A 27,939-nucleotide genomic window follows, 5' to 3' on the forward strand; every position below is an offset into this window, starting at 1 on the left:
ATTCAGGGGGCCGGTGGGTATGGCCGAGGCCGTCCTGTCCCTCTGAACACAGCCAACCTGGCTGTACTGTTTGGACAGAACGAATGAGCATGGGAATGTGGACCAGTGAGCTTAACTCGAGCGCCTCTCAGCAGACTGGGCTATAAACCAAAGAGGGCACTGCAGGTTGTCATCCGTCACGCACGTAGGACCCATCTTCAACAGCTAGACTGCGGGGTGTGAAACCACACTAGTGGACACACCAGGCTTTGAAATTCTCTCTACCTGACATTTGGAAGCAGGACCAGCTCCTTTTGTTTTTGTTTTTGTTTTTGTTTTTGTGGTACGCGGGCCTCTCACCGCTGTGGCCTCTCCCGTTGCGGAGCACAGGCTCCGGACACGCAGGCCCAGCAGCCATGGCTCATGGGCCCAGCCGCTCCGCGGCATGTGCGATCCTCCCAGACCGGGGCAAGAACCCGTGTCCCCTGCATCGGCAGGCAGACTCTCAACCACTGCGCCACCAGGGAAGCCCTAGGATCAGCTCCTTTTGGATTGAGTTAGCCTCGAAATTCTGGGGCAATTTTATAGGAGAGGGAGTCACGGGTCTTTCAATTCAATAAGAGCATGTAGATATTTGAGCAACTAATCGGAAAAAAATGAAATAGAGATGATGGGAATTGATATACCAGGCTGGTAAAACGAGTGTGCTATTATTCATATCAGCCCATCTGAGCATTCTCAGGGGTCACATTTACGCTAGCAACCATCATTCTGATTTTTTTAAATTAATTCTTATTGGACTATAGTTGATTTCCTGTTTCTGCTTATTTCTGCTACCTCACTTGTCCCTGGGATGACTCTCCCTTTCCAGATTACATTTCTTCACATTGACCCCCTTCCAGATGTCTTTATTGCCCCCAAATACCACAACCACAAAGTGGATTGTGTATCAGACTTTACTGAGGGTTTGGAGTAACATGGGGTAACATGGGGGGACTGTAGCAGAGCACAGAGTAACATGGGGGGACTGTAGCAGAGCACAGAACAGGCAACAACGTAAAATCAGCCACGAGACACCACTGTCCGGAAAATCCATCACCCTTTCCCTGCAGCGGGGAGTTTCTCTCTCATCATATTTTGCCTTAAGTCCTGGATTAGGGCCAATGCCACAGATGCTTTTCATTTGCTCTCTGCCAGCTTCCAGTCTTCAAAAATTCTCTTCATTTCTTTTGCTGGACAGTTTACCTCTCCATACCAAACCCCAAACTTCATCTCAGCTAGCTAGAAACTGGCTAAGATGCTCTGATGACAAAGGACCATCTCCTCCATCCTTTAGCAGCTAAAGCAACGACAGGAGCTTGACATTTCAGTTGGTTTTTCCCCTTAATATGATCAAATGTTTAGATGACTCTTCGTCCCCCATGTGTGTCTAAGCTGGAGGGGGTGTTATTTAAATATTTATTCTCCGCCAACCTGAGCAAGCCCAGGGTTCGTCATATCTGTCTTTAGCTTTCTTTCTTTCTTTTTATTTTGCAACATGTATAATAGGGAAAATGAAGGCAATCTAAGTACTTATTAATAGGACTCTGGATAACTATGTACATGCACTAGATGGCGTGGTTTATAGCCAGTAAAATGATAAATAGGAAGACTGTAGCAGAAACATGCTTATGACGAAATGTTAGGAGATATTGATTTAAATGACATAACTGAAGCCTTTTATGAAAAAATATCTTGCACGTGGGCAAGGATTAGAAGGGAACACATGGACACACAATAGAAATCACTATTTTGTGGAGGCTTGGATTTGGAGTGAGTTTGAAATTTTCCATCTTTTTCTGAAATGTTATTTCCCTTTGCCACCAAAAAAAAGAGTCAAGAGATAGAGTGGGAAATATTAGCAAATCTAGGTGTGGAAAAGAAATAATTGAGACCAAAGGATTCCCGGGGTGGTGCTTCTCAAACTTTAACATGCATACAAATCTCTCGGTAGATCTTGCTAAGAGATTCCTGGGCCCCATCTCCGGAGATTATGATTCTGTAGGTCTGGAGTAGGGGTCCATGATTTTGGATTTCTAACAAGCCCCTCAATGTTGTAGATGCTATTTGTCCTTCATCATGGTTTGAGTAGCACGGCCCTCAGGCACCTGTTTTTCACTCCTGAGAGCTCTAAGTATCTCCAAGTGAGGTCTTCAAGACCTCTTCTTGTTCCTTGGGATCTGTTATTAGCTGATTGGGCGTTGGTTCTGATTTGCATTGTAAATCTATGCTGATGAGCTTTTCACAGAAGTGTTTGGTATCTCTGAGGTAGGCTGCAGAGTGAAGGCTGCCGCTAGGCCTGAGGCTATGTACAAGGTCCTTGCTCTAGATCCTCCTCTCACACAGAGCCTCCAATGCACCTTGGTCCACTGCCTTTGCCAGCTGTCCCTTTGTGCATCCCACACGGTGAGGGTGTGGAGGGAGGAACAGCTGGATATGCCCTGGAAAGCTGTCTGAGCAGCCGTGGGCTTGTTCACTTTCAGGGGTCACCTAGTGGTGATGGTGCTTTGGAAACCCACTTCCCAGGTGACCTGGGATGGAGTGGGACCCATGGCTGGGAGGCAGGTGGTGGGAAGGGAACCTTGAGCTTCTTCACAGCTGCAGGGCACTTCTGATGGGGGTGGCAGGTGTGCCTTAGAGGAATGGAATAAATGCATTCAGAAGGAAGGGGAATTCTGGTGGTCTAGTTTAACTTCATATTATGTTTGTGGGAATACCGATGACCATGATAATTACATAAATTAATAGACACCATATCCCTTGAGGTCAGGTGCTGGGAGAGGTTGCTGTGAGTATTCCTCTGACCAGTGGTCCTGGCTGGGAGATTTGGCCTTTCAGCAGTGGAACTGAAAAAAAGCCCAGGGTTCCAGGCTCTGCAGAGAGGGGGGAAGCCAGACCTCTCTTCCTCCCAGCTCAGACCCCTGGCTTCTCCTGGGGTGGTAATATCAAGAAAATACACCAATGTTTGCCCATGTTCTCTCATTTCATCCTCACAACAACCTTGTGAGGTAGATGTTATTCCCTCATGTTACAGATGAGGAAACGGGGGCTCAGAGAGGCTGAGTTATTTGGGGTCATATAGCAAGGAAGTAGAGGAGTTGGGACTTGGGACCAGGTTTGTGGGCTCTGGTCCAATATTCTTGCTGCAAGGTCTTAGATATAGGTGATGGGGTGGGAGGGTGACAGAAGGGTGGGAAAAGAGGGAGAAGTCATTATCAACAACTTATCCCTTGTCTCACCCCACAGCACGTTTACGTTCAAAGCACTCCCACTCCTGTCCTTTCATTCACGAGGTTTACACGAAACAAAAAGGGCAAGGCTTTTCCTCCCCTTTTTAAAATCAGGGAACGGAGGCACTGAGAGGTGAAGTGACTTGCTCAAGGCCACACAGCCTTAGAGTGACTGACAGGACTAGAAGCCAGGTCTTCCTGTCCGATATTAATCTCATAACTGTGTGCTCTCAAGAGGTCACTGGGTGAAATAATTTTGCATGAGGAAAAGTTAGCAGAAAAAAAAAAAAAAGAAATGTAAGACCAAAGGAGATAATTATGAAACTATGACTTATCCACCTGATGGAATACTCTGCAGCCAGTAAAAATGATGGCTATAAAGAGTGCTTGATGAAATGAGAAAGTGTCCCTGCTCTAATATGAAGTGATACAATGTCATGCACACAGTATGATTTTGACTATTTAAAAATACATGTAAAAAATGCTGGGAGAAAATATATCAAAATGGCGGCTTTGGGGAAGTGGGATTATAAGGGTTATTTTCCCCCATCCTTCTATTTTTTCTGTATTTTCCCAAACTTCCAAAATACACATTTCATTTATAACAGGAAAAATATACCCCTCTATATTTTAGTTTAAAAAAATACTGTTGGGAAGCAGCCCCTGTGCCTTTTGTGAATTTGGGGTGGTTCACCTTCCACCTCCTTTCCCACGTCACCACGTGCTCCATTGCTGGCCCACTGGGAAGGGGCTGGGGCTCAGGTGAACGTCTGTGCTGGGAGCCTCCCAGTGTGTGTGCTACTTTGCATGTTAAGGGCAAGAGTTTCCTCAAAACGAGACCACTGTTGTTAGGATGGTGGGTGACTGTCCTGTATCCGATGCCAAAAGGTGTGCGCGAGCCAGGGAAGATGACCGCCCCCTAGGCTCACAGTGATTCCCCAGACTGGAATCCGGGCCTCCTGACTCCCGGTCCAGCGCTCTTATCCCCAGACTGGCCCACCGCTGCAACACCCACAGCATCCCGAGCATCTCACCCTGCTGCTCCTGTGAGAGCAGGCAAGGCTAAGGTGAACCTTCTCCATCCCCGGGTGGCCAAATCCTTTCTCGCCTCCATGGGCTGGAAAGCCGGTGGCCAGGGGACAGAGGCACATCCTGGGGCAACCCTGTCCAGAGAGCGCTGGGCTCTCGGTCCCTCGCCGCGGCCCCCGCCCGCGGGCGCCTCAGTCATCCAGGTGTTGCTCCTCCCAGGTGGATGTGGGGATGGCGCTGTAAGGGTCCATGATGACCTTGGCGCAGCGAATGATCATCACGACGAGGAAAAGGCAGAGGAAGACGAAGCAGGCCAAGGTCAGTCCTTTGTCCACGTCGACGTAGACGGGCTCAGGCGTGGGGTCCTCCATCTCTCGGCAGCGGCTTCGGGCTCCTCCTCCGGCTCACGGTTGACTGGTACCATCTTCCACCCCTGCAGAGAGCCATAGCAGTGGGGACCGGAGGGTCGTGCCAACTTGCCTGGGGTGTGGGCAAGGCACAGCCCTCCCCCTTCTTATATGTCCCCCTGGCATGGGAGTCTGCTGTTCCCCCTCCCCTCCCCCTCATGAGAGCGAGGAGAGGAAGGGTCACGTGCCTCCTTTTCAGGCGCCTACGTGGTCTCAGCCCTGAACCTTATAGGCAACCCAGGTGCCAGGGCCCAGCCAGTGCGTCCTGGCGGGTGGGGGAGGTGACAGAGGAGTCCCAGCAGGGGTAGAGCTGGGCTGTAGCGGATGCACCTGCTGAGGATGGAGCCCCTGAAGTTGCCTCCACCCTCTGAAACCCTTTAGGACGAGTTATAATAATGCTTTCAACTCTGCCAAGCCACTGACTGAGGGTGATCAGAAAGCATTTTATTTTATTATCGTTGTTTATTTTTGGCTGTGCTGCATCGGCAGGCGGGATCTTATTTCCTCCACCAGGGATCGAACCCGTGCCCTCTGCAGTGGGAGCGCAGAGTCCTAACCACTGGACCGCCAGGGAAGTCCCCAGAAAGCATTTTTAAAAATTAGGTAATTAATATATATTTTTTAAAGCAGTAGAACTTACGTTTCAAATGAAAATGAACGTTGAATCCCAATACATGAATAGATTGAAGGGGAGCTGCTGTCCCAGAGTTGGGTGGGCAGGCAGCATGAAGGGTCTGCATCCCTTCCCCCTCTATGGGGGCCTTCTGGAACTCCTGAGGGACCTTTGCTGAGCCCCCGAGTCACAGTTGATAAACTGCGGGTGTGAAGGAAGAACGGTTTTGGCAGTCAGGTGGACCCCGAGCCCAGCTGCCTTGCAGTGCAGTCCTGGGCAGTGTAAGGTTATCCTTGTATCAGGCCTACGCCTCCCTGCTGTGATAATACAGGGCACGAGGCTGCATCACAAGGGTGTGAGGATTCAGTGCATCTAGCATGGTCCCTGGCTCTGTGGGTGCCCCAGAGCAGGCCAAGATAGCAGGTCACGTCCTTGCAGCCCAGCGGTCAGGGAGAGCTTAGGACGAGGGGCACTGCTGCTCGTTATCATCACCCCCTCCCCCGCCCACCCCCCGCTGAATTTTCAGAGCCCTTGAGCTGTACATTGTGCTTTCACATCCAGTTTATTATTTGATCCTCACGACAGCCCAGGAGGCATGTTAGCCGTGTATCAGTATGCCCATTTTATAAACGTGGAAACTGAGTTACAGAAAGGGGGGAAATGACTTACCCAAGGTCCCACATCCCAAACCCTAGGCCTCTGCATGCCTCTCTCTTCTCTGATGGAAAGTAAAGTGGGGACCCATCTCCCCCACCCACTTTGCAACTTCAGAAGGGCACCTATGCAACCCTGGGCTGGCTGGTCCTGACATATCTGTAACCACAGGTGACTATGCTTTCCCCTCCTTTTTTTTTTTTTTTAAAGTTTTTTTGGCCACGCCACATGACACGTGGGATCTTAGTTCCCTGGCCAGGGATCGAACCCATGCCCCCTGTGTTAGAGGAGCTGGACCGCCAGGGAAGTCCTGCTTGCCCCTCTTTCAGACATCGTCTCCATCCTCACCCCTTTCCAGAGGGCACTGACCTGCTGGTCGGAGTGATCACCACTTCACAAGGGCCACTGGGTGGGCTCGCACCCTGGGTGGGGCTGCTCCAGGAGGGAGGGGGAGTGACCAGACATCACAGCTGGAAGTCAGTGAGAGCAGTGGCCTTTCCCTTATAGAGCAGGTACCCACACTGGCAGCAGCTGGAACAGAATAGGACAGAAGAAGGCTGATTACCTCCCAAGATGCCCACTCCCAGCCATGAGCTGGGCTGGCAGGAAGGTCTGGCCTGGGCAGCTTCTCCCTGAGCATGGTGGTGGGAGCAACCACAGTTTATTCTGATGCTTTTTTGTTTCCTTCTCTCTTTTAAAATATATAACATTAAAAAAATTGTGGTGAAATTTATATGACATAAAATTTACCATAGTGACCGTGGTTAAGTGCACAGTTCGGTGGCTTTAGGACGTTCAAATCGCTGTAGAGCCATGACCACCATCCATCTCCAGAACTCTTTTCATCTCGCAAAACTGAACTCTGTGCCCAGGAAACAACGGGTCCCCATTCCCCCTTCCCCTCAGTCCCTGGCATCCACAGTCCTATGCTCTAGGGACCTCATGTAAGAGGAAAGATACAGTATTTTTCTTTTTGTGACTGCCTTATTTCACTTAGTGTAATGTCCTCAGGAGTCACTCAGTGAATGTCAGAATCTTCTCTCTTTGTGAGGCTGAATAACAATTCTCTTGTATGAGTATACCACGTCTTGTTTATCCATTCATCCATTGATGTACACTTGGGTTGTTTCCATCTCTTGGCTATTGTGAATAATGCTGCTGTGAACATGGGTGTACAAACATCTCTTTGAGACCCTGCTGCAATTCTTTTTTTTTGAACAGAGAACATGCTTTACTGAGGAGTAGATATAGAACAGCACATTCTACCACATGTGGGGAAGGGTTAGCTTCTGTAAAAGGCCTTTACCCCTTAAGAAAACCCCCAGTGAAGTTGCTTTTGGATAAATTTTAACAGTGACACTGAAACTGGCAGGGAGCTGCCACTGAACATGCTTAAAATTAGCTCCCCCCGACCCACAGTGAATATAAACCGTGTGCAAAGATGACAAGAGAAAGGCACAAGTGACCAGAGTTGGGATTGCGGTGAGGGCTCCACATGAAGACAGTGGTGTTGCAGGAAAGGGTGACATGACGTACATCAAAAGCTGCCCCAAGGTAGCAGGTTATAATGAGCTAGAGAGAAATTAGAGGGAGCATCTCTTCCTTCACTTAAACAACACCAAATATAGGAGGCCAGAGAATGGGGGAATGGTGGTAAATCCCAAAAAGGAAATGGAGGAGGAGTTCTTGGAAGGGCATAAGCACTTTAGTCCTAGGGGGAGGGGGAGGCAGTGTTGAAAAGCAAACCCTGGCAGCGGTGACCATTCTGCCTTGCTGAGTCATGGGCTGAGACACGGAAGTCATTTTCAGTCACTTCTCCAAGGATGTTCAGACAAAAGCAATGTAACTTATGTGGAAGCATAGGTGTGCTGTATCAGACTGGTACTGGTGAAAAGGTCTCTGCAGTATAATTAACCAGTTAACATGCAGCATGAAAGGGAGAACTGGAAATTATTTGGGCAAATGTAAAACGGGCAGGGAGTAAAGAGAAGAAAACGTTTACTACTGAGCGCTTTCTGGTGAGGCAAAAAGTAGCATTCCATTCCCTTCCACCAAGACGTTGCCCACTGCCCACAGGTGAACTCAAATCCAAGTACAGAATCACCACCTCTCAATTCTTTTCTCCATCGCATTCAGATAATGTGCTGTAACCAAGACTAATCTCTGCGAGTCTTCAAAAGTGTCTGGCTCTGGTCAGCCTGATACTGATCAAAAACAGGTCTTTCAGTAAAAATGGAGGAAAAAACTTAAAGTGAGAGGAACCCAAAGGGAAGGGACCCCTCCCAGCACACACACACACTCAGAAGTGTTACCTCTTCCCTGCCCCTCCAAACACACACGTAAGGAATAACTGGGAAGGTCCTGGTGGCGGTAACCATAGTTGGTGGCCTGGTGACGGGGTGGCAAGAAGTACTATTACAAGGTTTAGAAGATACGACACGAACTCATGGGGTCAGAGGAGAGAACCAGTGACTGGACAGGTACAGTACCAAAACAGAACACCTTGGGTCAGTGCCACGAGGGATCTGCGCTCAAGTCTAATACAGATTCCATCCAGGCAACCTCACTGAGGCCGAACAACAGCTCCTCAGAACCAGCGTCTGCAGTGTACACGAAGGTCAGAGCCAGGACAGTCCTGAGGGGGATGGCCTTCCCAAAGGATACTGTACTTGCCAATCACAAGAGCAACACAAATGACAGACAGATCCCTAGAGTACAGATTCCTACTGCTGGGGTTTGCTGGCTCGGAGTAACCGGTCACTTTAAGTGGCCTTCGGAGGGGTCCCTTTTAAACTGCTTGGATCCATGGTTTTATTGGAGTTGGATCTTTTGGCCCCGTTGGCTATCCACTCATCAATCAGGTCCTGTCTCTTCAAAACAAGATGTTTTCCTTTCCAATATTTGAGCATCTGAAGGGCTTGCAGAGTGCTGACAATGTCCACGGGATTCACAGCTGTCTCCTGGCTAATTTCTTTGATAGAAATCTCTTTGCCTTGGAAATTATGCAGGTAATGAAGAAGCACTTCTTCCAGTAACTGCGGTAGCTTATGAGCCCCAGATCTGAGAGTGGACGTTCTGGGGAGCCAACTTTTTCTTCCTCTTTGGAAAGCAAATAACTGAAATCAATGAGCATCTTGCCATAGCCCTGTCTCATGTACTGAGGTGTGGTAAGGATACAGGATACATTGTGGTGGAGGAATGAATTCTTTTCCTCGGAAAACTATCCAATCAGGTGACAACCAGTGTTGTCTGCTTCTGTCATAACATAGAACAGGAAGGGTTCTACATCATAGTATAATGTCTTGTGGTCCAGAAAAACCTTGGCCAACAGGCACAGTTTTTGGCAGTAGATCTTGTTTTTCTTGCCATCCACTTCAAACACAGAGATTGAACCTTTGCATTATATCTCATCTCCAGGTGGGTGTTTCCACACACACTTAGCCATGTGTCAGTGGAATATTGTCTGGCTCTTCATGTATTTTAAACAGAATTCACACATGTAAAGACATCCCAGTCATGCATATTCCTCAGGATAGGGAGAATGGTACCAAGTATCAAGCTCATAGCGACAAAAAGCAATAGGTTTAATCATGTTGCTCCCCTCTGTGATGTGGCCTTGCAGCCTTAACTTCTCCAGACCCTCTGAAGCCCGGGCTTGTGCTCTTCCGAAAAGATCCGTCATACTCGCTAGTCAGGTTTTCCAGGAGAGGTTCCCGAGTGTTCCCATAGGTCTGCCTGTGTTCCATATATTTCTCTTTCTGTTCTTTGCTCAGCCCACCATTTCTTTTCTTCCTGAGTTCAGCAACCTTTTCCTTATATTGCAACTGCCTCTCTGTTGGTACCTGGTGCCTGGTTGCATGCCTGTTGTTGCCATCTTGCCTGTGGGACAGCATCCTTTCTTCTCTCTGCTTATCCTGGCTCTGTGCTCTCAGCTTGCATTTATCAGCTGAGAGGTTACGATAGAGAGGGCATCCTGAGGTAGAGAAATGTCTCTCGTGTTTTCCTGTAAGGTGTCCTAGGGAGTCACAGCCTGGTGTAGGACCGTTCATGCTGAAATTGTAGCTTTCACGGAAGTGGCAGCGCTTGGGGCGATGAGAGAGATCACTGCCTGAGTCCTTCAGGGACACATCCTTGGCAGTGCTCTCATGGTGAGACACGTTGGGGCTGGAGATGTCTATATCAGACTCAGAAGAAGGGGCATTTCCAGCTGGCGTTCGAGGTGGAGACTCACATGATCAGCTGTATTTTTAGTTTCTCTATCTGAAAAGTCAACCACTTGCTCACTTTCTGAGGCAGATGAACGAGTCTGCCGAAGCGGGTATTGTTTCGGGGTCACTGGGGTCGGCTGCCGCTGACTACGCGTCACTCTCCTGGTAGAATAAGCAGGTTCCTCGGTACCGAAAGACTGCAAATTTCCAACAGGACTGGAATCTTGGGAACTCTGGCTTAGCCGGGTCGAGGAGCGGGTGACTCGGGCAGATGGCCGGGATGTACCATCACTCTCTGAACTGTCTGTGTGCTCGAGATCTGTAGAAAAATCGGAATCTTCGGTTCCATCTGAACTACTGCCTGCATTCCTCTTCCTTTGCGGCATTGCCGGCGGCTGCGGCCCACCGGTTCCGATTCGGGCAGCGGCGGCAGCAGCAGTAGGAAGGGTGGCTCCGGCGGGCTCCGTGGCGGCCTCTGTAGCGTCCCGATCCTGCGGACGATCCCAAGTGCCTTCCTGCTTCACAGCGTCTAGAGCCTTCTCCTGTTGCAATTCTTTTGCACAAGTGGAGTTGCTGGATCAACGGTAATTCTATTTTTAATTATTTGAGGATCATATTTAACATCGTTGTATAAAACAATACTTATACACAGTTCAAAATTCAAAAAGTACAAGAAGAAAACCACAAAGAACCGTTTTTAACGACTTCTCTCTCCAAGCAATCCAGTTCATTTCCAGACAGACAACTACTGTTATGAGGTCCTCAGACATCCCTCTCATCTGGAGGTATTCAATACATAGACATTGTATTTGCCACTATTTACATGGTGTTTACATTGTATCGGGTATCATGAGGAATCTAGAGACGATTTAAAGTATGTAGAAGGACGTGCATAGATTACATGCAAATACTATGCCATCTTATATAACGGATTTGAGCATCTGTGGATTTTGGTATCCAGTGGAATCCTGGAACAGACTCCCCACAGCTACTGAGGGACAGTTGTATTGCCTAATCATGTTTGCTTTTTGTCTTTTCTTTTTCCAGAAATATATCCCTCTGTTGTAACTACTGGAGCATGCAGGACCACTTCCTCTCACCCTATCCAGTGGTGACACCATCTTGAGTGTGGTGTCCATTTTCCACTCAGGGCACCCACAGAACTTTTAGGGTTCCTTGGACCATACTTTGAAAATACGGATCTAGTCCACCTCTCTCCATTTCAGAAATGAAGAGACTGGAATTGAGGGAGGGGGAGGGGTTTCTCAGCATCTCAGAGTGATAGCATAGCTGACCTTGGAGCACACTCACATTTCTGACCCCAGCCAGGTCTGTGCTTTGGGCCACAGGCACCGATGCCACGTGGTCCTTGGTGGCTCTCAGGGATGGAGGGACATGCTGGAGTTTCATGCTCTTGTGTTTCACAGCTGCACCCAGTGTGACCTCTCAAACACAGACTCTGAAATCCCTGGCCAACGGTCTGCCTTAAGTTAATATCAGATACCCTGCACCAATTGTAAAAGTCAGACCTCAGAGAAATTGTCTCGTGACCCTCCCGTGTCTTGTATGGGGCGAGAATTGGTCCCTGTAACCTGGTAACATGCCCCAGAGGAAGATTATCAGCATTTTCTGGATGCTTCCAGCTGGAATGAATGCCAAGAACTTGGATGCAAAGAACAGATTCATCTTTCCACCCTCCAGATGGCGTGTGCTCATTAATGTTAATTACTGGGCTGGCACATGTCCCTTCCAGCCCCGTTTCCCAGGGAGGACCTGACACCCAGGAGTGATGCAACGCTGAACTCAGCTGCCGTTCCCTGGGAGCTGAGGAACTGGTCTTCCCACGGGCCAGCTCAGTGGTCCCCAACAGAGTTGACCCATCCTTCAGCATGGCGCCTGCGCAAGCCAGATGCTCCGTGTGCCATGCTCTGGGGGCGGCTGGAGGTGAGCTTGCTTGAGTCCGGGGTTCCGATCTGGGCGAGTGAATGACCCTGAAGGGGAATGGCTTCTGGGCCGACCCAGCACACTTGTCTAAGTGAGCGGCTTTAGGGTTGGGGTGTAGAAGATTCAAATGGAAAAGAGTCCTGCCAGATGCCATGGGAAAGTCACAGGACAAAGTGACCCGTCCAAATATAGGCCCTGGAAACCAGTATCTCAGTCAGGGTTTTAGGAAAAAAACAAGCAATAGGGCAGCCACAATTCAAAGGGCACACAAATAGAGGATTTACATACAAACGTGTGTACCACCCCAGGGCTGGGAGTGGGGGGCTCAAGACCTTACTCTCTGGGCTGACATATTTCTTTATTTCTGTACATACGTGTGTCTTACCTGCTAGGGCTACCATAACAAAATACCACCGACTGTGTGGCTTAAACAACAGAAATTAAGTTTCTCACAATTCTGGAGGCGAGAAGTCCCAGATGAAGATCTGGCGGGTTTGGTTTTTGGTGAGAGCTTTTCTCCCTGGCTTGCAGACAAGCCTCCTTCTCGCTGTGTCCTCACATGGCCTTTCTTCAATGTATTCGGTTAGCCATAAATTTCGTTCGGGTTTTTCTGTAACATCTTACGGAAAACCCGAACAAACTTTTTGGCCAGCCCAATATGAGAATGGGAAGAGGGAGCGAGACATTGCCCACTCTTCCTCTTCTTATAAGCCCACCGATCCTATCAGACGAAGACCCCACCTTTATTCCCTCGTTTTACCTTAATTACCTCCTAAATGCCTTACCTCCAACACATTGGGAGTCAGGGCTTCAACATATGAATTTTGGGGGGATACACAATTCAGTCCATAGCAGTGTGTCAGTTCCTCAAGGGCAGGGTCCAAGTCTGCCCGAGGGGCACTGCCAGCCTGGAACCAGGCCAGGCCCGCCCCTTGTGGGTTCACAGGAAAGGTCAGAGAAGATGCAAACCTGCACCTAGCCGCTGCCCTCTGGACACCAATGGGAGGGAGCAAGGGGACTGAAAAAGCATGTCACTTATTACTGTGGGGAGAAACAACGGGCTGTACCGACATTGTGAATTCAATCAGGTAACAAAGATTGGAGCTGCTCACGTGCAATCATCCACTGGTTCTATAAATAGTAGTGGAGCCATTATGGAACGTGACCTGTCAGAATCACTTCCCCACATGACAGATGGATTAAGTGGATGACATTTGCTCAGGACACAGAAGATGTCCAGTGTCATAACCCGACACCAATTACGTCGTCCTGTGGGACTGCGCTTGGTGGCTCCACGCCTCCATCAGAGCAATTAACAGGCTTGCCAGAGAGAAATGATGAGTATGTGCTAAGAGATGATTAAGACCATAACCACTACCAGGGCTGGAAGGATGTATGGAGGGGATGGGATTCATGGAATACTGTGGTGAGAACTTGTTATCTTCCAATATTTAAATATCCCTAACCTCTAAGAAACATTCCAGAGCAAGGAGGCTGTATGAAGCAGCACTGTTTCGGATAGAAGAAAAGAGAGTATTTCTGCCAAGAGAACGCATCAGCCTTGTATCCTACTTCCATAAGCCGTCACACCGGTTCTGCTGTATCACTTTTATAATATGATGCTGATGCTGTTGGTCTCACTTAGATCTCATACTCCCTTAACTATTTGGTGTGCACACCCCCCAGCCTCTGTATGTTTTGATCCTAACAGCTCACACCTACTGTTTTTTAGAAGACTGCCCTTGGGCTGCTGCAGCTGCTTCACCCATGCGTGCAGAGAACTCGAAATGCCTAGAAGTTTACATCAAGGACTCTTACCCTACCCAGACTGCACAAGATGCTAAAATTAGGAGATTCACTATCAGGAAAGCGTGTTCTGAACAGAAGGCCAAGGGTGGGACTGGACAGCCTTTTGCTAGTGCCGAAGAGATTAGATGTGCCACTTGGCCATCTCAGCAGAAACCAGGAATAGAAATGAGATTATCCAGGAAAGATCTCTGGAGGACTCTCTTATCTAATGGAGTGTATCCCTGGGACATGCATGGGTAATATACAAAGGTTTTGAGATGTTACATTAGAAATGCTGCTGGCTGGGGCTTCCCTGGTGGCGCAGTGGTTGGGGGTCCGCCTGCTGATGCGGGGGACGCGGGTTTGTGCCCCGGTCCGGGAGGGTCCCACATGCCGTGGGGCGGCTGGGCCCATAGGCCATGGCCGCTGAGCCTGAGCTCCGCAACGGGAGGGGCCACAGAGGTGAGGGGCCTGAGTACCGCAAAAAAAAAAAAAAAAAAGAAATGCTGCTGGCTAGAATCGAAAGGGACACAGACAAGATAAAACAAAGGAAGGCTATTGGACTCTAAAATTTCTACAGGCAGGAGCAGGATGATAAAACTAGTCAGCTACAAAGTGTTCTTCCCTTCAGGACAATAGAGTAATGACTCTGAGAAGAAGAGCTTTGGCTCAGACTGCGGAGCTGTGTGGATCCTTGAGTCACAGATTATTCCCCAGACCTTGAAAACTAATGAAGTTTTCCCAGTTGGATTTTGAAATTGCTTGGGACTGGTGACTCCTTTCTTCTTTCCATTTTTTTTCCTCCTTTAAAATGGGAATGTGTGTAACTGTTATCCTATGTCTCACCACTGTATTTTTGGAGCAGATAACTTGACTTCTAGTTCCACAGATGGAATTTTGCCCCAGGGTGGATCATATGCCAAGTTTTACCCATACTTAATTTAGATTTGGAGTTGATAATTTTGGACTTTGAGTTGATGCTATAATGGGTTGAGAATTTTGGGGATGTCAGGATGAGGTGAATGTATATAGGATAGAGATGAATCTTTGGAAGCCAGAGAGTGGACTTCAGTAGATTGAATAATACCTCCTCAAGAAGTCCACAACTGAATCTTTGGAATCTGTGAATGCTATCTTATATGGCAAAAGGAACTTTGCAGATGTCATTAAGTTAAAGATCTTAAGATGGTGAGATCATCTTGGGTTCTCTGGCTGAGTCCTAAATGTAATCACAAGTGTCCTAGAAGAGTAATTACACAGGGAGATTTTTGGCTACAGTGGAGGAGGAAGTGTGACCACAGAAGCAGAGACTGGAATGATGACGCCAGAAGCCAAGGAATTCTGGAAGCCTCTCTAAGTGAAAGAGGCAAGGAATGAATTCTCCCCTGGAGCCTTCCATAGGAACCAGCCCAGCTGACACCTTGATTTTAGCCCCTTAAGACTCATTCTGACCTCCAGAACTGTAACAGAATATATTTCTGTTGTTTTAAGCCGCTAAGCTTGTGGTCATTTGTTACATAGGCAACAGGAAGTCACTGTGGAGGTTTAAGAGAAAGGCATTTCTGTACACAATCCTTTTGATTCTTATATTCGATCTATAAAAGACATGCTCTATTTCCCCAGGTTTGGAGAAATGGAAACAAATCAATCAAAGGTACACAAGAACATGATGTCTACTTACTAGAGGAGGAGTGACTCACTGGCAGGCTGTCAGAAAAACGCACCTTAAAAGGGAACTGAAAACCCAAATGAAGACGGAACAAGAGCACAGCAGCTTCGGGCACTGACGCAAGTCAGACAAAGGCAGCCATATAGTCGGGGAAAGCGAGGGGAAAGAAATTGCACAAAGATATGGAGAGGACTTCCCTGGTGGCGCAGTGGTTGAGAATCTGCCTGCCAATGCAGGGGACAAGGGTTCGAGCCCTGGTCCGGGAAGATCCCACATGCCACGGAGCAACTAAGCGCATGCGCCACAACTACTGAAGCCCGCGCGCCTAGAGCCCGTGCTCCGCAACAAGAGAAGCCACCGCAATGAGAAGCCTGCACACCGCAACGAAGAGTAGCCCCCACTCGCCACAACTAGAGAAAGCCCGCGCACAGCAATGAAGACCCAATGCAGCCAAAAATAAATAAAAGTTAAAAAAAAAAAAAAGATACAGAGAGTTTCATCAGTGGTCTTGCTGAGGTCGTAGCATCAGGAACTGAGGCCTGGAACTTGGTGCAGTGGGAGCTGTAGCTCTTGCCCTTCCCAGTTTGCTGATCCATCAGGCACGGCAGTCACAGCAACAGGAGGAGCCAGAGCAAGCGCGTCAGTAGAGACCATGAGAGGCAATGAGAGGAGAACAGGGGCAAGGCTGCTCTCGTCCTTACACCAAAAGATCCATTCTTTGTGGTAAACTTAGTGAACTTCTGTTCCTTATAGAGTCACTCTCAAATAGAAAACACCTGAAAAAAATCGTCTTCATTTCTGGAAGGCAGTGCGCTGAATAATGCCAGGAAGGGCACTAGCTTTCTACTGGTTATGAGGAGCAGGTTAAAAAAAAAATAATGCTACATTGTTACAGTGTGTGTATATATATATATATATAAAATGCCAGATAAGGCAATGTGACACCAGAGGAAAACTCACACTCTGGACACAGGGATGTGGGTTCAAATTCTGACTTCACTGTTTACTAGTGGAGGATCTTGAAAAAGTTGTCCCCATCAAGACTCAATCTCCTTGCCTATAAAATAGGGCTAATTGTGCCTATCTCATGGGGTTGGCATGTGGATCAAATGCAAGAATGGTCCTTTTCTGGCCCAGATCTTTCCCGTTCTCGCATGAGCGCAGGGACAAAACACACCTGGAAAGCTTTACATGACTCCTGGTCTGCTCAGAGCCTGCTCTCTGGTTTGTTTTACCTCCTTTGATAAGCTTGCTTTCAGACTCCCCTCTGTTTGTCCTCAGACCGTGTTCCCGAGTCACCTGCTTGGCTCCTGGGTTCGGTGTGCATACGGGGATGTGGAGTTGAGTCACCAGGCTCTCTTGGTCTCAGTCTGGCCCGCAGGTCTCTCTGCTCTTCCCCACAGTTCACAGCATCCTTCTGGTCTCCTCCCCGTGCTGACTGCTGCTTGTGCTTTCCACTGAAAAGTAGATGATGACTACACAGCTACCCTCCACACCTGGCCCGTGACTTCTCAAGCCTCTGGGAAGGGCCTGTCATATCCTGTCCATGAACTGCTTCTGTCATTTGCCTCAGACATTTTCAAACTTACAGGAAACAGGAAAGGTCTCAGAAGTAAAGAAAACAGAAGTGAATATGATTGCTCAAACAATAAGTATCATGGCATACCTAGGAGCTAAATTATACTTGGAATAGGAATTTCAGGAAGAGAGGAAAGAATAGAAGAAATTATAATAGAAGCAAAGTTGCCTCAGCTGAAGAAAGCCTTACGTCTGTAGCTTAAAAGGACTAATTGAATATAATGGATTTTTAATGGAAAGAGACTTACACCTACATTTTTCTTGGTGACCTCTGACTTTCAAAGATAGTGGGGAAGAAAAAAATCTATGAGGATATAAAGAGAGAGAGAAAAGTAGGCTATTCACAGAGCGTAAGAAAATAATGTCAATAGACTGGCATCAGATCCTCCTCAATAACACTAACTACCTGAGGACAGGAAGTAATATTTTTAGGGTTTTGAAGGGGAAGAGTAAAAACAAAGAATTCTGTATAAAATAATGTTATTCAGCTGTGAGAGCAACAGAAAGTCATTTTCAGATATTAATGGATTTGAAGTACCCATCTCATGCATACAAGTCCTCCATCCTTCCAGCCAAAAATAACTTGCTTGAAGAGGTACCCCTTTCAATAAATGAATATTGATATAAATGAATAAATTTATTCATACCACTAAGTAACTCAAAGTGAAAGATTCAAGGGAGAGGAAAACGTGCAGAGAATAATAAAACCAATAAAATAATCTATAGTGTAAATAATTATAATAAATATAGGTATAAAACAATGTAAATGTTAAGAAAAGATTTTAAAAATAAAAGTTACATAACATAAAGACTTTATAAAAATAATCTGTATCTAAAAATTCCACATTATTTCAATAAAAATTAGTGGAGGGAAGGGGGAAGGAAATCAGAATATAATACATTTTTAATATTATTTGGGTAATGTAAATATTTTAATAATTTTAATTAATTCGATAATTTAATGCCAGTTCTATTTTAATATTGATAGAGTAGTGTAGATTAAGATATGTGTTTGAATATTTAAAGATAAAACTAGGAGAATGACAAAAAATAATTGAATAATATAATTGGTAAGCTGAAGAGACGTTTTTGTTGCCTTTGGGGAATATACATTATTTTCAAATGTCCATGGAACATGTACAAAAATTGATTTAGTGTCAATTTACAACGAAAACACCCACATATTTTAAGAAGTAGAAATTTTACAGGCTGTATTTTCCGACCACAAAGGATTAAACAAACTAACAAACCAACAAGCTATTTGAGTTAAATAACGTTTAAAAATAATTATTGAGTTAATGAGGAAATTAAGCTGCCATTACAGAATATTTAGAAAATCACTCTAATGAGAATACTACATATTAGAAGTTAGGGGGTGAGGTGAGTGACAGCGCTTTACTACACTCAGGACCAAAATCATAGCTTTCATGATTAAACAAAAAGAATTAAACAAAGGGAAAGAAGACATCAACTGGGACAGTTAATAAAACAGTATCAAAGAAATCTGGAAGATGAAATTAGTAAAATTCAAAGCAGAAATTAACAATTCACAAGACAGAGCACCAATAGAATTAAAAATAAACCATAGAGAAAGGTCTTTGTGTAGTTTGAACCTGGGCCAACCTCTGGCAAGGTTAATCTAGAAAAAAAGAGAAAAGGCAAGTAAACACCTTTAGGAATGAGAAAGAGGCTATAACCATAGACACTAAGGAGATTAAAAATATAAAGAGGCAGTGCTTGTAAAACTCCACCAATACATTTGAAAAATTCAATGATGTGGATGTTTTCTAGAATGTAAATTGTCAAAACGGACTAAAAATATGCAGTATTGGAAAGCAAAATTAAACAGTCTCTGTGAGGGGTTTGTCAAGAGCCTCTGCTTAGCCTAAGTTGGGCTGGGGTCCCGCAACCAGACCAAGGTCAAGTCCATGAAGCTGCCTAAAGTCCTCCAGTGCATCATGGCCTCCCTGGAGCTTCCCTGGACTGGGGAGGCACCCTTCCTTGTTCTGAGAACTGGGGACGGCCTGGTGGCCACCACTAGGCTTCCTCTCCTCTTTGCCAGTTTGGAATTACAAAACAACAGGAACACATTTCTTGTTACTACTTCTACTGAACAGCTCAAGCTCCAAAGTCACCACCTTTGAATATGTTTCCGGGGACTAAGAAGTCCCCAGCGTGCTTATTTATGACCAAAAGGCCAGTTTGCTCATGCCTTCCAGGTGGAGTGCCCCCTTGAGGCCAAAGGATGCCACATCACCTCAGGAAGCTGGTGGACAACTAGGAAGCTTACTTTATAGCGTAGGTGGTTCTTCCAGGTGTGGGCTGTTCCAGCCTTCCAAAGTGCTCTGTCAAGAGACCCCCCGTCACAGCTCCTTAGATTCGCTCCCATGTATGAGCCACATTCCTGGGACTCTAGTCAGCCTCCAGGATGCTGGACTGTGACGGATCCCAGGATCCACAGCCTCAGGGATTCAAACCATTCCTCTCTCAAGAGACACCAATTCCAAGCCTAATGCTTTTATCCTCACAATGATTTTATTTCAGAGGCTTCGTTGCTCTTTCCTCCCTCTGGATATTGTTTAGGCAAATCGTGAGCTACTGAAGCAGATTTCTGGAACTTGAATCTCGGGGACAAAGGGGTAGAGTCTCAATCAGTTTCCATTCACGAGGCTTCCAGGCTCCTCATGCAAATATGCCCGCCTCCCCCGGCATCTCTCTAGGTCTGCTCATCAGCAGTTTATTTCCCAGAAAGAAATGTTAAATTTCCATCTCTTTGAATATCCTGCTACACAGAACCAATATGAGATTTTAAAATGTCTGTCCTTATCTCATCTTGCGTTAGAAAACTTTGAAGACTGTCTTCCTGTTTGCTAGGGCTGGGGCTCCATGAAAGTGCATGAGCGTATGTTTTCTGTCGCTCCTCGTGTTAAACATATGGCAAAAGGGAACACTTTCTGTTGATAGTATTTCCCCCAAATTAATGCAAATCCCCTCTGCAGAGCTCCACAAATTGCTTTCCTGGGTTTGAAGGGTAAACTGACAAGAGCCCAAAGTTTTGCAAACTGGGAAGAGATGTTTCTTTTCTAAGGAACATAATTCATTTCCAGCCATGAATTGAGATGTTCACATTTCCTTCTTACAAATTTTACAAGTGTTATCTAGCAGCAGGGGGGCCAAGAAGCTGAAGCAAATTCCTTTGCTGCGATTTTCAAAAGTAACTTGAGCCTTGTTTGGGATAATTAGTCTTTCAATATAGAATCAGAAGTAATGACCTTGGACAGCATCCAATCCAGTGTCATTATTTTGAGACTGAGGCTCAGAGAGGGCAAATGATGTGATCAAGGATCCCTTTATGGGACCAGCACTCTTGAATGCTGATTGCTGGGGAGAGCAGTGACTTGACAGTATCCATGATCTCCAGCAAAAATCTCTGATTTCCTTATATTCCTTCCAATGGCAGAAGGTAGGCTCTAGTGCGAAGACATGAGGGGAAAAATTCATCTTGCGTTTTTCGTCTGTGCCAGTTATAAGCAGGGCCTCTGTCCTACTGTGGACTGCATAGTAACATAGCTCTAAAAAGAAACATCTAGGAAATTGAGACAAGACTGCCAAAGTTGAGGGCTGGTGGAGATCCAAACAAGGGGTTGGAATCCTATTTCAATGATTATGGTGTTGGCTATTAGCTTCTGGTAAATAACTTGCACCGAGTTAAGGAAGTTTTATTCCTAGCTTGGACAAAGTACTTAAATTCTCTAAGTTTTAGTTCCCTTATATAGAAAAAAGGGGACAATAATGACACTGACCTCATAGGATTGTTATGAGGATTAAATAAAACATGGGAAATTCTCAGCACATAGTAAATGCTTAATAAATGCTAGCTGTTCTTATTGATTCTAGTATTCTAATGATTTTCAGGATCTTTTGAGATGAACGTGGAGTTTTTCACTGTCTGTGAAAAAATATCTGAATGTTGAACCAAATTTATATCCTGGAATAAGTTCTACTCTGTATACTATTTTTAAAACACTGCTGGATTCAAACGTTAATGTTTTATCTATTTTATTACAACCATTACTAAGTAAAATGGATCTATTGATTTTTTGATGTGCTATTCTGTTAGATTTTTGTATCAAGGTTGTGCTAATTTCTAAGCACAAGAGTAAGATTTCTGTATAATTCTGTGTCCCTAATAGTTTAGGAAGAGGAATTATCTGTTCCTTAGTAGTTTTTAAAACTCAGCCTGTGCCTGGGGTCTGTTTTGGAAATGGATGATGAACAACACTCTGATTTTTTAATGGAAATATAAATATTTTTATATTTAAAATATAAATATAAAATATAAATATGGTTAAATATAAAATATATATTAAATATATTAAAACCAAAATATAAATATGGTTAAAACTGGCTAGTAAATATATAGATATTCTCCATATTCTCTCTAACTTTCTGCATGTTTAGCTCTTTCAAATAAAATACTGGCAGAAAAAAGTGGTAATAGATACTACTGAGAAAAAAAGGTAATGAGAAAACAATTCATTGGAAAGCAAGAGAAAAGCGTAGGATTGATCTATAACATCAATGATTTTTTTAGACATCTTTATTGGAGTATAATTGCTTTGCAATGGTGTGTTAGTTTCTGCTGTATAACAAAGCTATACATATACATACATCCCCATATCTCCTCCCTCTTGCGTCTCCCTTCCTCCCACCCTCCCTATCCCACCCCTCTAGGTGGTCACAGAGCACCGAGCTGATCTCCCTGTGCTATGCGGCTGCTTCCCACTAGCTATCTACCTTACATTTGGTAGTGTATATATGTCCATGCCACTCTCTGGCTTTGTCACAGCTTACCCTTCCCCCTCCCCATATCCTCAAGTCCATTCTCTAGTAGGTCTCTGTCTTTATTCCTATCTTACCCCTAGGTTCTTCATGACCTTTTTTTTTTCTTTTTTAGATTCCATACATATGTGTTAGCATACGGTATTTGTTTTTCTCTTTCTGACTTACTTCAGTCTGTATGAGAGACTCCAGGTCCATCCACCTCACTACAAATAACTTGATTTCATTTCTTTTTATGGCTGAGTAATATTCCATTGTATATATGTGCCACATCTTCTTTATCCATTCATCTGTTGATGGACACTTAGGTTGCTTCCATGTCCTGGCTATTGTAAATAGAGCTGCAGTGAACATTGTGGTACATGACTCTTTGAATTATGGTTTTCTCAGGGTATATGCCCAGTAGTGGGATTGCTGGGTCATATGATAGTTCTATTTTTAGTTTTTTAAGGAACCTCCATACTGTTCTCCATAGTGGCTGTATCAATTTACATTCCCACCAACAGTGCAAGAGGGTTCCCTTTTCTCCACGCCGTCTCCAGCATTTATTGTTTGTAGATTTTTTGATGATGGCCATTCTGACCGGTGTGAGGTGATACCTCATTGTAGTTTTGATTTGCATTTCTCTAATGATTAGTGACGTTGAGCATTCTTTCATGTGTTTGTTGGCAATCTGTATATCTTCTTTGGAGAAATGTCTATTTAGGTCTTCCACCTATTTTTGGATTGGGTTGTTTGTTTTTTTGATATTGAGCTGCATGAGCTGCTTGTATATTTTGGAGATTAATCCTTTGTCAGTTACTTCATTTGCAAATATTTTCTCCCATTCTGAGGGTTGTCTTTTGGTCTTGTTTATGGTTTCCTTTGCTGTGCAAAAGCTTTGAAGTTTCATTAGGTCCCATTTGTTTATTTTTGTTTTCATTTCCATTTCTCTAGGAGGTGGGTCATAAAGGATCTTGCTGTGATTTATGTCATAGAGTGTTCTGCCTACGTTTTCCTCTAAGAGTTTTATAGTGTCTGGTCTTACATTTGGGTCTTTATCCGTTTTGAGCTTATTTTTGTGTATGGTGTTAGGGAGTGTTCTAATTTCATTCTTTTACATGTAGCTGTCCAGTTTTCCCAGCACCACTTATTGAAGAGACTGTCTTTTCTCCATTGTATACTCCTGCCTCCTTTATCAAAGATAAGGTGATCCAATGTGTGTGGGTTTATCTCTGGGCTTTCTATCCTGTTCCATTGATCTATATTTCTGTTTTTGTGCCAGTACCATTTTTCTTTCTCAAGATTGCTTTGGCTATTCGGGGTCTTTTGTGTTTCCATACACATTGTGAAAGTTTTTGTTCTAGTTCTGTGAAAAATGCCATTGGTAGTTTGATAGGGATTGCATTGAATCTGTAGATTGCTTTGCGTAGTAGAGTCATTTTCACAATGTTGATTCTTCCAACCCAAGAACATGCTATATCTCTCCATCTATTTGTATTATCTTTAATTTCTTTCATCAGTATCATAGTTTTCTGCATACAGGTCTTTTGTCTCCTTAGGTAGGTTTATTCCTAGGTATACTTTTCTTTTTCTTGTTTGTTTCTTCATTTTATTTTATTTATTATTTATTTATTTATTTATTCATTCATTCATTTATGGCCGTGTCGCACTGCATGAAGTATCCTATTTCCCCAGCCAGCGATCGAACCTATGCCCCCTGCATTGGAAGCACAGAGTTTTAACCACTGGACAGCCAGGGAAGTCCCTGTTTCTTCATTTTAGATATTTCTTCATTGGTCCTGTGCTTTGCAAAATTTCCCCCCAGTCTGTGGCTTGTCTTTTAACTTTGTTCATAGAATCTATTTATACTTGTTCAAATTTTTTTTTTTTTTTTGGCCGTACGCGGGCCTCTCACCGTTGTGGCCTCTCCCGTTGTGGAGCACAGGCTCCGCACGCGCAGGCTCAGCGGCCATGGCTCACGGGCCCAGCCGCTCCGCAGCATGTGGGATCTTCCCGGACCGGGGCACAAACCCATGTCCCCTGCATCGGCAGGCGGACTCTCAACCACTGCGCCACCAGGGAAGCCCTCAAATTGTTTTAAAGTTTAATATAGTCAGCCTCATTCATCTTTTCCTTTATAATTTATGCTTTCTGTGACTTCTTAAACCCTTTCCTATCCTGATGTCTTCGATGTATTCTCCTATATATATTTTCTAGAATTTTGACATTCTGTTTTTCTTACTTACTTAGGTTTACCATCCATCTGAAATTGATTTTCATGTTATCTGACATGGAGGTGTACAGTTATGTCTCCCCATATGGATAGACAATCATCTCATCCCCATCTATTGACCAGTCAGTCCTTTCCCCAGTGATTTGTAATGCAACCTCAAGTTTCCATCTACACAGGAGTCCACTTCTGGGCTCGTTATCTATTTTTGTTTACTGTCTCTCCCTGTGCCAGTAGGATGCTGTCTGAAACTATGTTACAATGACTTTATAGTACATCTTGATATATGCTAGTCCAAGTCCTCCACTTTCTAGTTTTATTCAAGAGTACCTTGGCTCCTCAGATATGTTAGAATCATTTTGTTGGGATGTTGATTGGAATTGTGCTGAATTCATAAATTAATTAGTAAGGAATTGCCATCTCTATGATATGGAATCTTTGACTCATGACAAAAGTATTCAGGCTTTCATCCATGTTCATTAATCATGTTTTATCATTTTCTCCATGAGAAAATGCACATTTTCTGCTTATTTCTGAGTACTTAATATATATGTTTATATTTTTCTTTGAAATAATTGGGGGAAATTGAACATGGATTAAATATTGTATGATATTAAAGAGTTGGGGTTAATTTTTGTTGGTTATGATAGAGGTATTGTGGTTATGACTACTTCATATAATTTCTTTGGCATATTTGTTACACACACACACACACACACACACACACACACACACACACGTATCCTGCTCCCCAGAAGAAATCACATTCTGATATCACCATAGATTAGTTTTATCTGTTTATAAACTTCCTATAAATGAAATGAAGTGTGTACTCTTTTGTGTCTGGCTTCTTTCACTCAAATTATTGTCTATAATTTTTAAACCGTATTTCTGCATCTATCAATAGATCTTTTTTATTGCTGTGAAGTACTCCACTGTGTGATCATGGCACAATTTATTTTTTCACTCTACAGCTGTGGGCCATTTGGGTTATTTCCACCTTGTGCCTATCATGAATTGTGCTGCTAAGAAATTTTTGGACTTCTTTGTTTATCTTTTGGTGAATATACGTACCCATTTCTATTGGTTGTATTCCTTGAAGTCAGGTTGCTGGACCGTATAGTAGTTGTATGTTCAACTTCTGCATATCTGGCCAAAGAGTTTTCTAACGTAGATGTTCACACTTACATTCCTTCCAGCAATTCCAGTCCCTCCGCATCCTCATCAGCATTTGGTATTTTTAGACTTTTAAATTTCAGCCATTCTGTTGGGTATAGTGTGGGTTTTATTTGCATTTCCCTAATATGAAATGAGGGTTTTTTCCTTTCCTTTTTAGCTAGTTGGCTATTCTCCTCTGTGAAATGCTTATTTAAGTCTTTGGAGCATTTACTTGTTGGGCTATTGGTCTTTTTCTTTCTGATTTGTAGGCATGACATATATGTTAGATAAGAAACTTTTGTCGGATATATATATTGCAAATATCTCCTCTCAGTCTTTGTGTTTCGTTTCCATTCCCTTACTGATGTCTTTAGTGAACAGAAGTTCTTAATTTTAATAAAATACAGATGATTAATTTTTCCTTTTATGGTGAGTGCTTTCTATATCCTTTTAAAGAATTTTATTCCTACCCTAATATCATGAAGATCTCCTGTTTGCTCCCAGAAATTATATATGTTGCCATGCCCTAAAATAAATGTCTGTGTTTGGTGTTAAGCAAGGTTCATTTTTTTTTCCCAAACAGATATCCAATCTCTTTTGCACCGATGATTGAGAACACCGTGTTTTCTCGTACTGTATTACTGTGGCCCCTTCACTGCAAGTCAAGTGACCCATATAACTGGGTTGAGGTACAGATTTAAAAATATGTCCACAAATCCTTTCAAAAGGGGCAGTCCATGGCCCTTGGACCTGGATGGGCCTCTGTGGCTGCCTCAGTGAATAAAATGAGGTGGAAGGGATGTTGTGTCACTTCCGGGGCTGGGTTAGAAAAGGTCACACAACTTTTGCTCTTCTCTCTTGGGCACTGGCTCTGGGAGCCTTGTGCCATGATGCCAGGAACTGCCCAGGGCTGCCATGTGGAGAGACTGCCAGAAGAGCCAGGCTGTTCCAGTGCCAGCTGTGTGAGTCTTCCCAACCCACGTGCCAGACACGAGAGTGAAAGAACTTGGAGAAGACCCCAGCCCTAACCACCGTCTGACCACCACCCCCTGAAAGATCCTGAACCATAACTGCCTAGCGGAGCCGACTTCACCTCCCAGATCTGTGATCAAAATGAAAGGTTACTATTGTTTTAAGTCAAGATTTGGGTGGCAAATTACACAGCAATCGATAACCAGAACCATCTATTTATGGACTTCTCTATCCTGTTCCATTGTCTGTCTTTTTTTTTTTTTGCGGTACGCGGGCCTCTCACTGCTGTGGCCTCTCCCGTCGCGGAGCACAAGCTCCGGACGCGCAGGCTCAGCGGCCATGGCTCACGGGCCCAGCCGCTCCGCGGCATGTGGGATCTTCCCGGACCGGGGCACGAACCCGTGTCCCCTGCATTGGCAGGCGGACTCTCAACCACTGCGCCAGCAGGGAAGCCCCATTGTCTTTCTTTTTACCAAACCCCCATTTTCTTATTTTAGCTTTATCCTGAGCCTTGCTCAGCTCGTTGGGATGTTGAATGTCCTCCTCTTTTTGTCTGCTCACTTCTACGAAAGGAGGTGGAGATCCATTTATATTGGAAGCCGCTGCGGCTCCTTCAGCAGTTGCCTTGGTTCCACATACCCAGCCATCTGCTCTTAAGAGCTGCAGGGCTCCACAGGTAGGGTCCACCCTGGGCACAGTGACTGAAGTGGGGAGCACGAGGCGAATTTTATTTCAGGGAACTTGGGCCAGAAACAGAAGGAAGAGATTAGCCCTTCCCTCCTCCCACGGGAAGGTGGGCAGCTCAAAATCCACTCTAGAAGCAAATCCCCAATTGCAGCCAATTAAGAAGGAATAGGGCACCTTCCTGGCCTGGATCCTCCCTGCTGGGCTCGGGGCAGAGCTTTATAAACCCTTTTGTTTTTCTCTAATGTCCATCGCTCAACCTGCCTTCTCCTGCGGATGCTGCTGCAAGGTCTGGTTCTTTCCTAAGAGTTCCCCTCCCCCTCAGTATTGGTGGGGTGCCCCCCCCCCCCTCCCCTGGCCCTCGTACTTGGGTTAGCAGTCTCCAAGAGCAAATTCTCTACTTCATTTAGGAAGCAGTCCATGCACGAGACCCTGGGGCAAATGGCAAGCCTTTCGTGCAGGAGGCCCTGGCACGGCTCTCAGATTGGAGTTTTTCAGTTTCTCCTGAGCCCCAGGGCTGAGCAGATGCTCTGGCCCTGGGCCTTCTGCTGCTGCTGGAGATAAGTCCCACATCCCTCCGGGGGTCAACTTTTGACATAAGTGTTGAGCATTCAACCAGTGATTGTCACCTGCTCCCATCTGATTCACATCTTCCAGAAATTGTTATACTCTTCTGCTCCTCTGAGGACACCCTGACTCCTTTTCCTGCACTGCTACAGGCGTTTGTGTCTCCATTTTATTTCTTTGGTAATTTCAGTGGGATATAAAGAATGAAGAGAAGGAAACAAGGAAGCAATTCTTCATTTTGAAATGAGCAACCGTCACCACCCCCGCCCATATCTTTGCTCTTTTGTCTATGAACTGCTCTAGTCTTCATATCTTACTTGTTGGGATCATGGTTTACTGAGTTTTATTGAGTGCGCCTAGCAGATT

General features: G+C 45.0%; 1 protein-coding gene and 1 pseudogene across 2 annotated transcripts; both read right to left on the minus strand.

The window, feature by feature from the left end:
- Positions 1-4,468: 4,468 nt before the first annotated feature.
- CTXND1 (cortexin domain containing 1) lies at positions 4,469-4,648 on the minus strand (the record flags this gene model as incomplete). The annotated part of the gene is made up of 1 exon (XM_079915149.1): positions 4,469-4,648. One exon carries the CDS (start codon positions 4,646-4,648, stop codon positions 4,469-4,471), a length of 180 nt encoding a protein of 59 aa, XP_079771275.1.
- A 4,065-nt stretch (positions 4,649-8,713) lies between these two features.
- Positions 8,714-10,635, minus strand: LOC307182168 (histone acetyltransferase KAT7-like; annotated as a pseudogene). Its single transcript has 2 exons — positions 10,377-10,635; positions 8,714-10,211 (listed from the first exon to the last, which is right to left on the minus strand). The product of its transcript is annotated as a histone acetyltransferase KAT7-like (transcript).
- Positions 10,636-27,939: the final 17,304 nt, after the last annotated feature.

The sequence above is a fragment of the Stenella coeruleoalba genome, assembly GCF_951394435.1.
Source record: "Stenella coeruleoalba genome assembly, chromosome: 2".
Taxonomy (NCBI): Eukaryota; Metazoa; Chordata; class Mammalia; order Artiodactyla; family Delphinidae; genus Stenella; species Stenella coeruleoalba.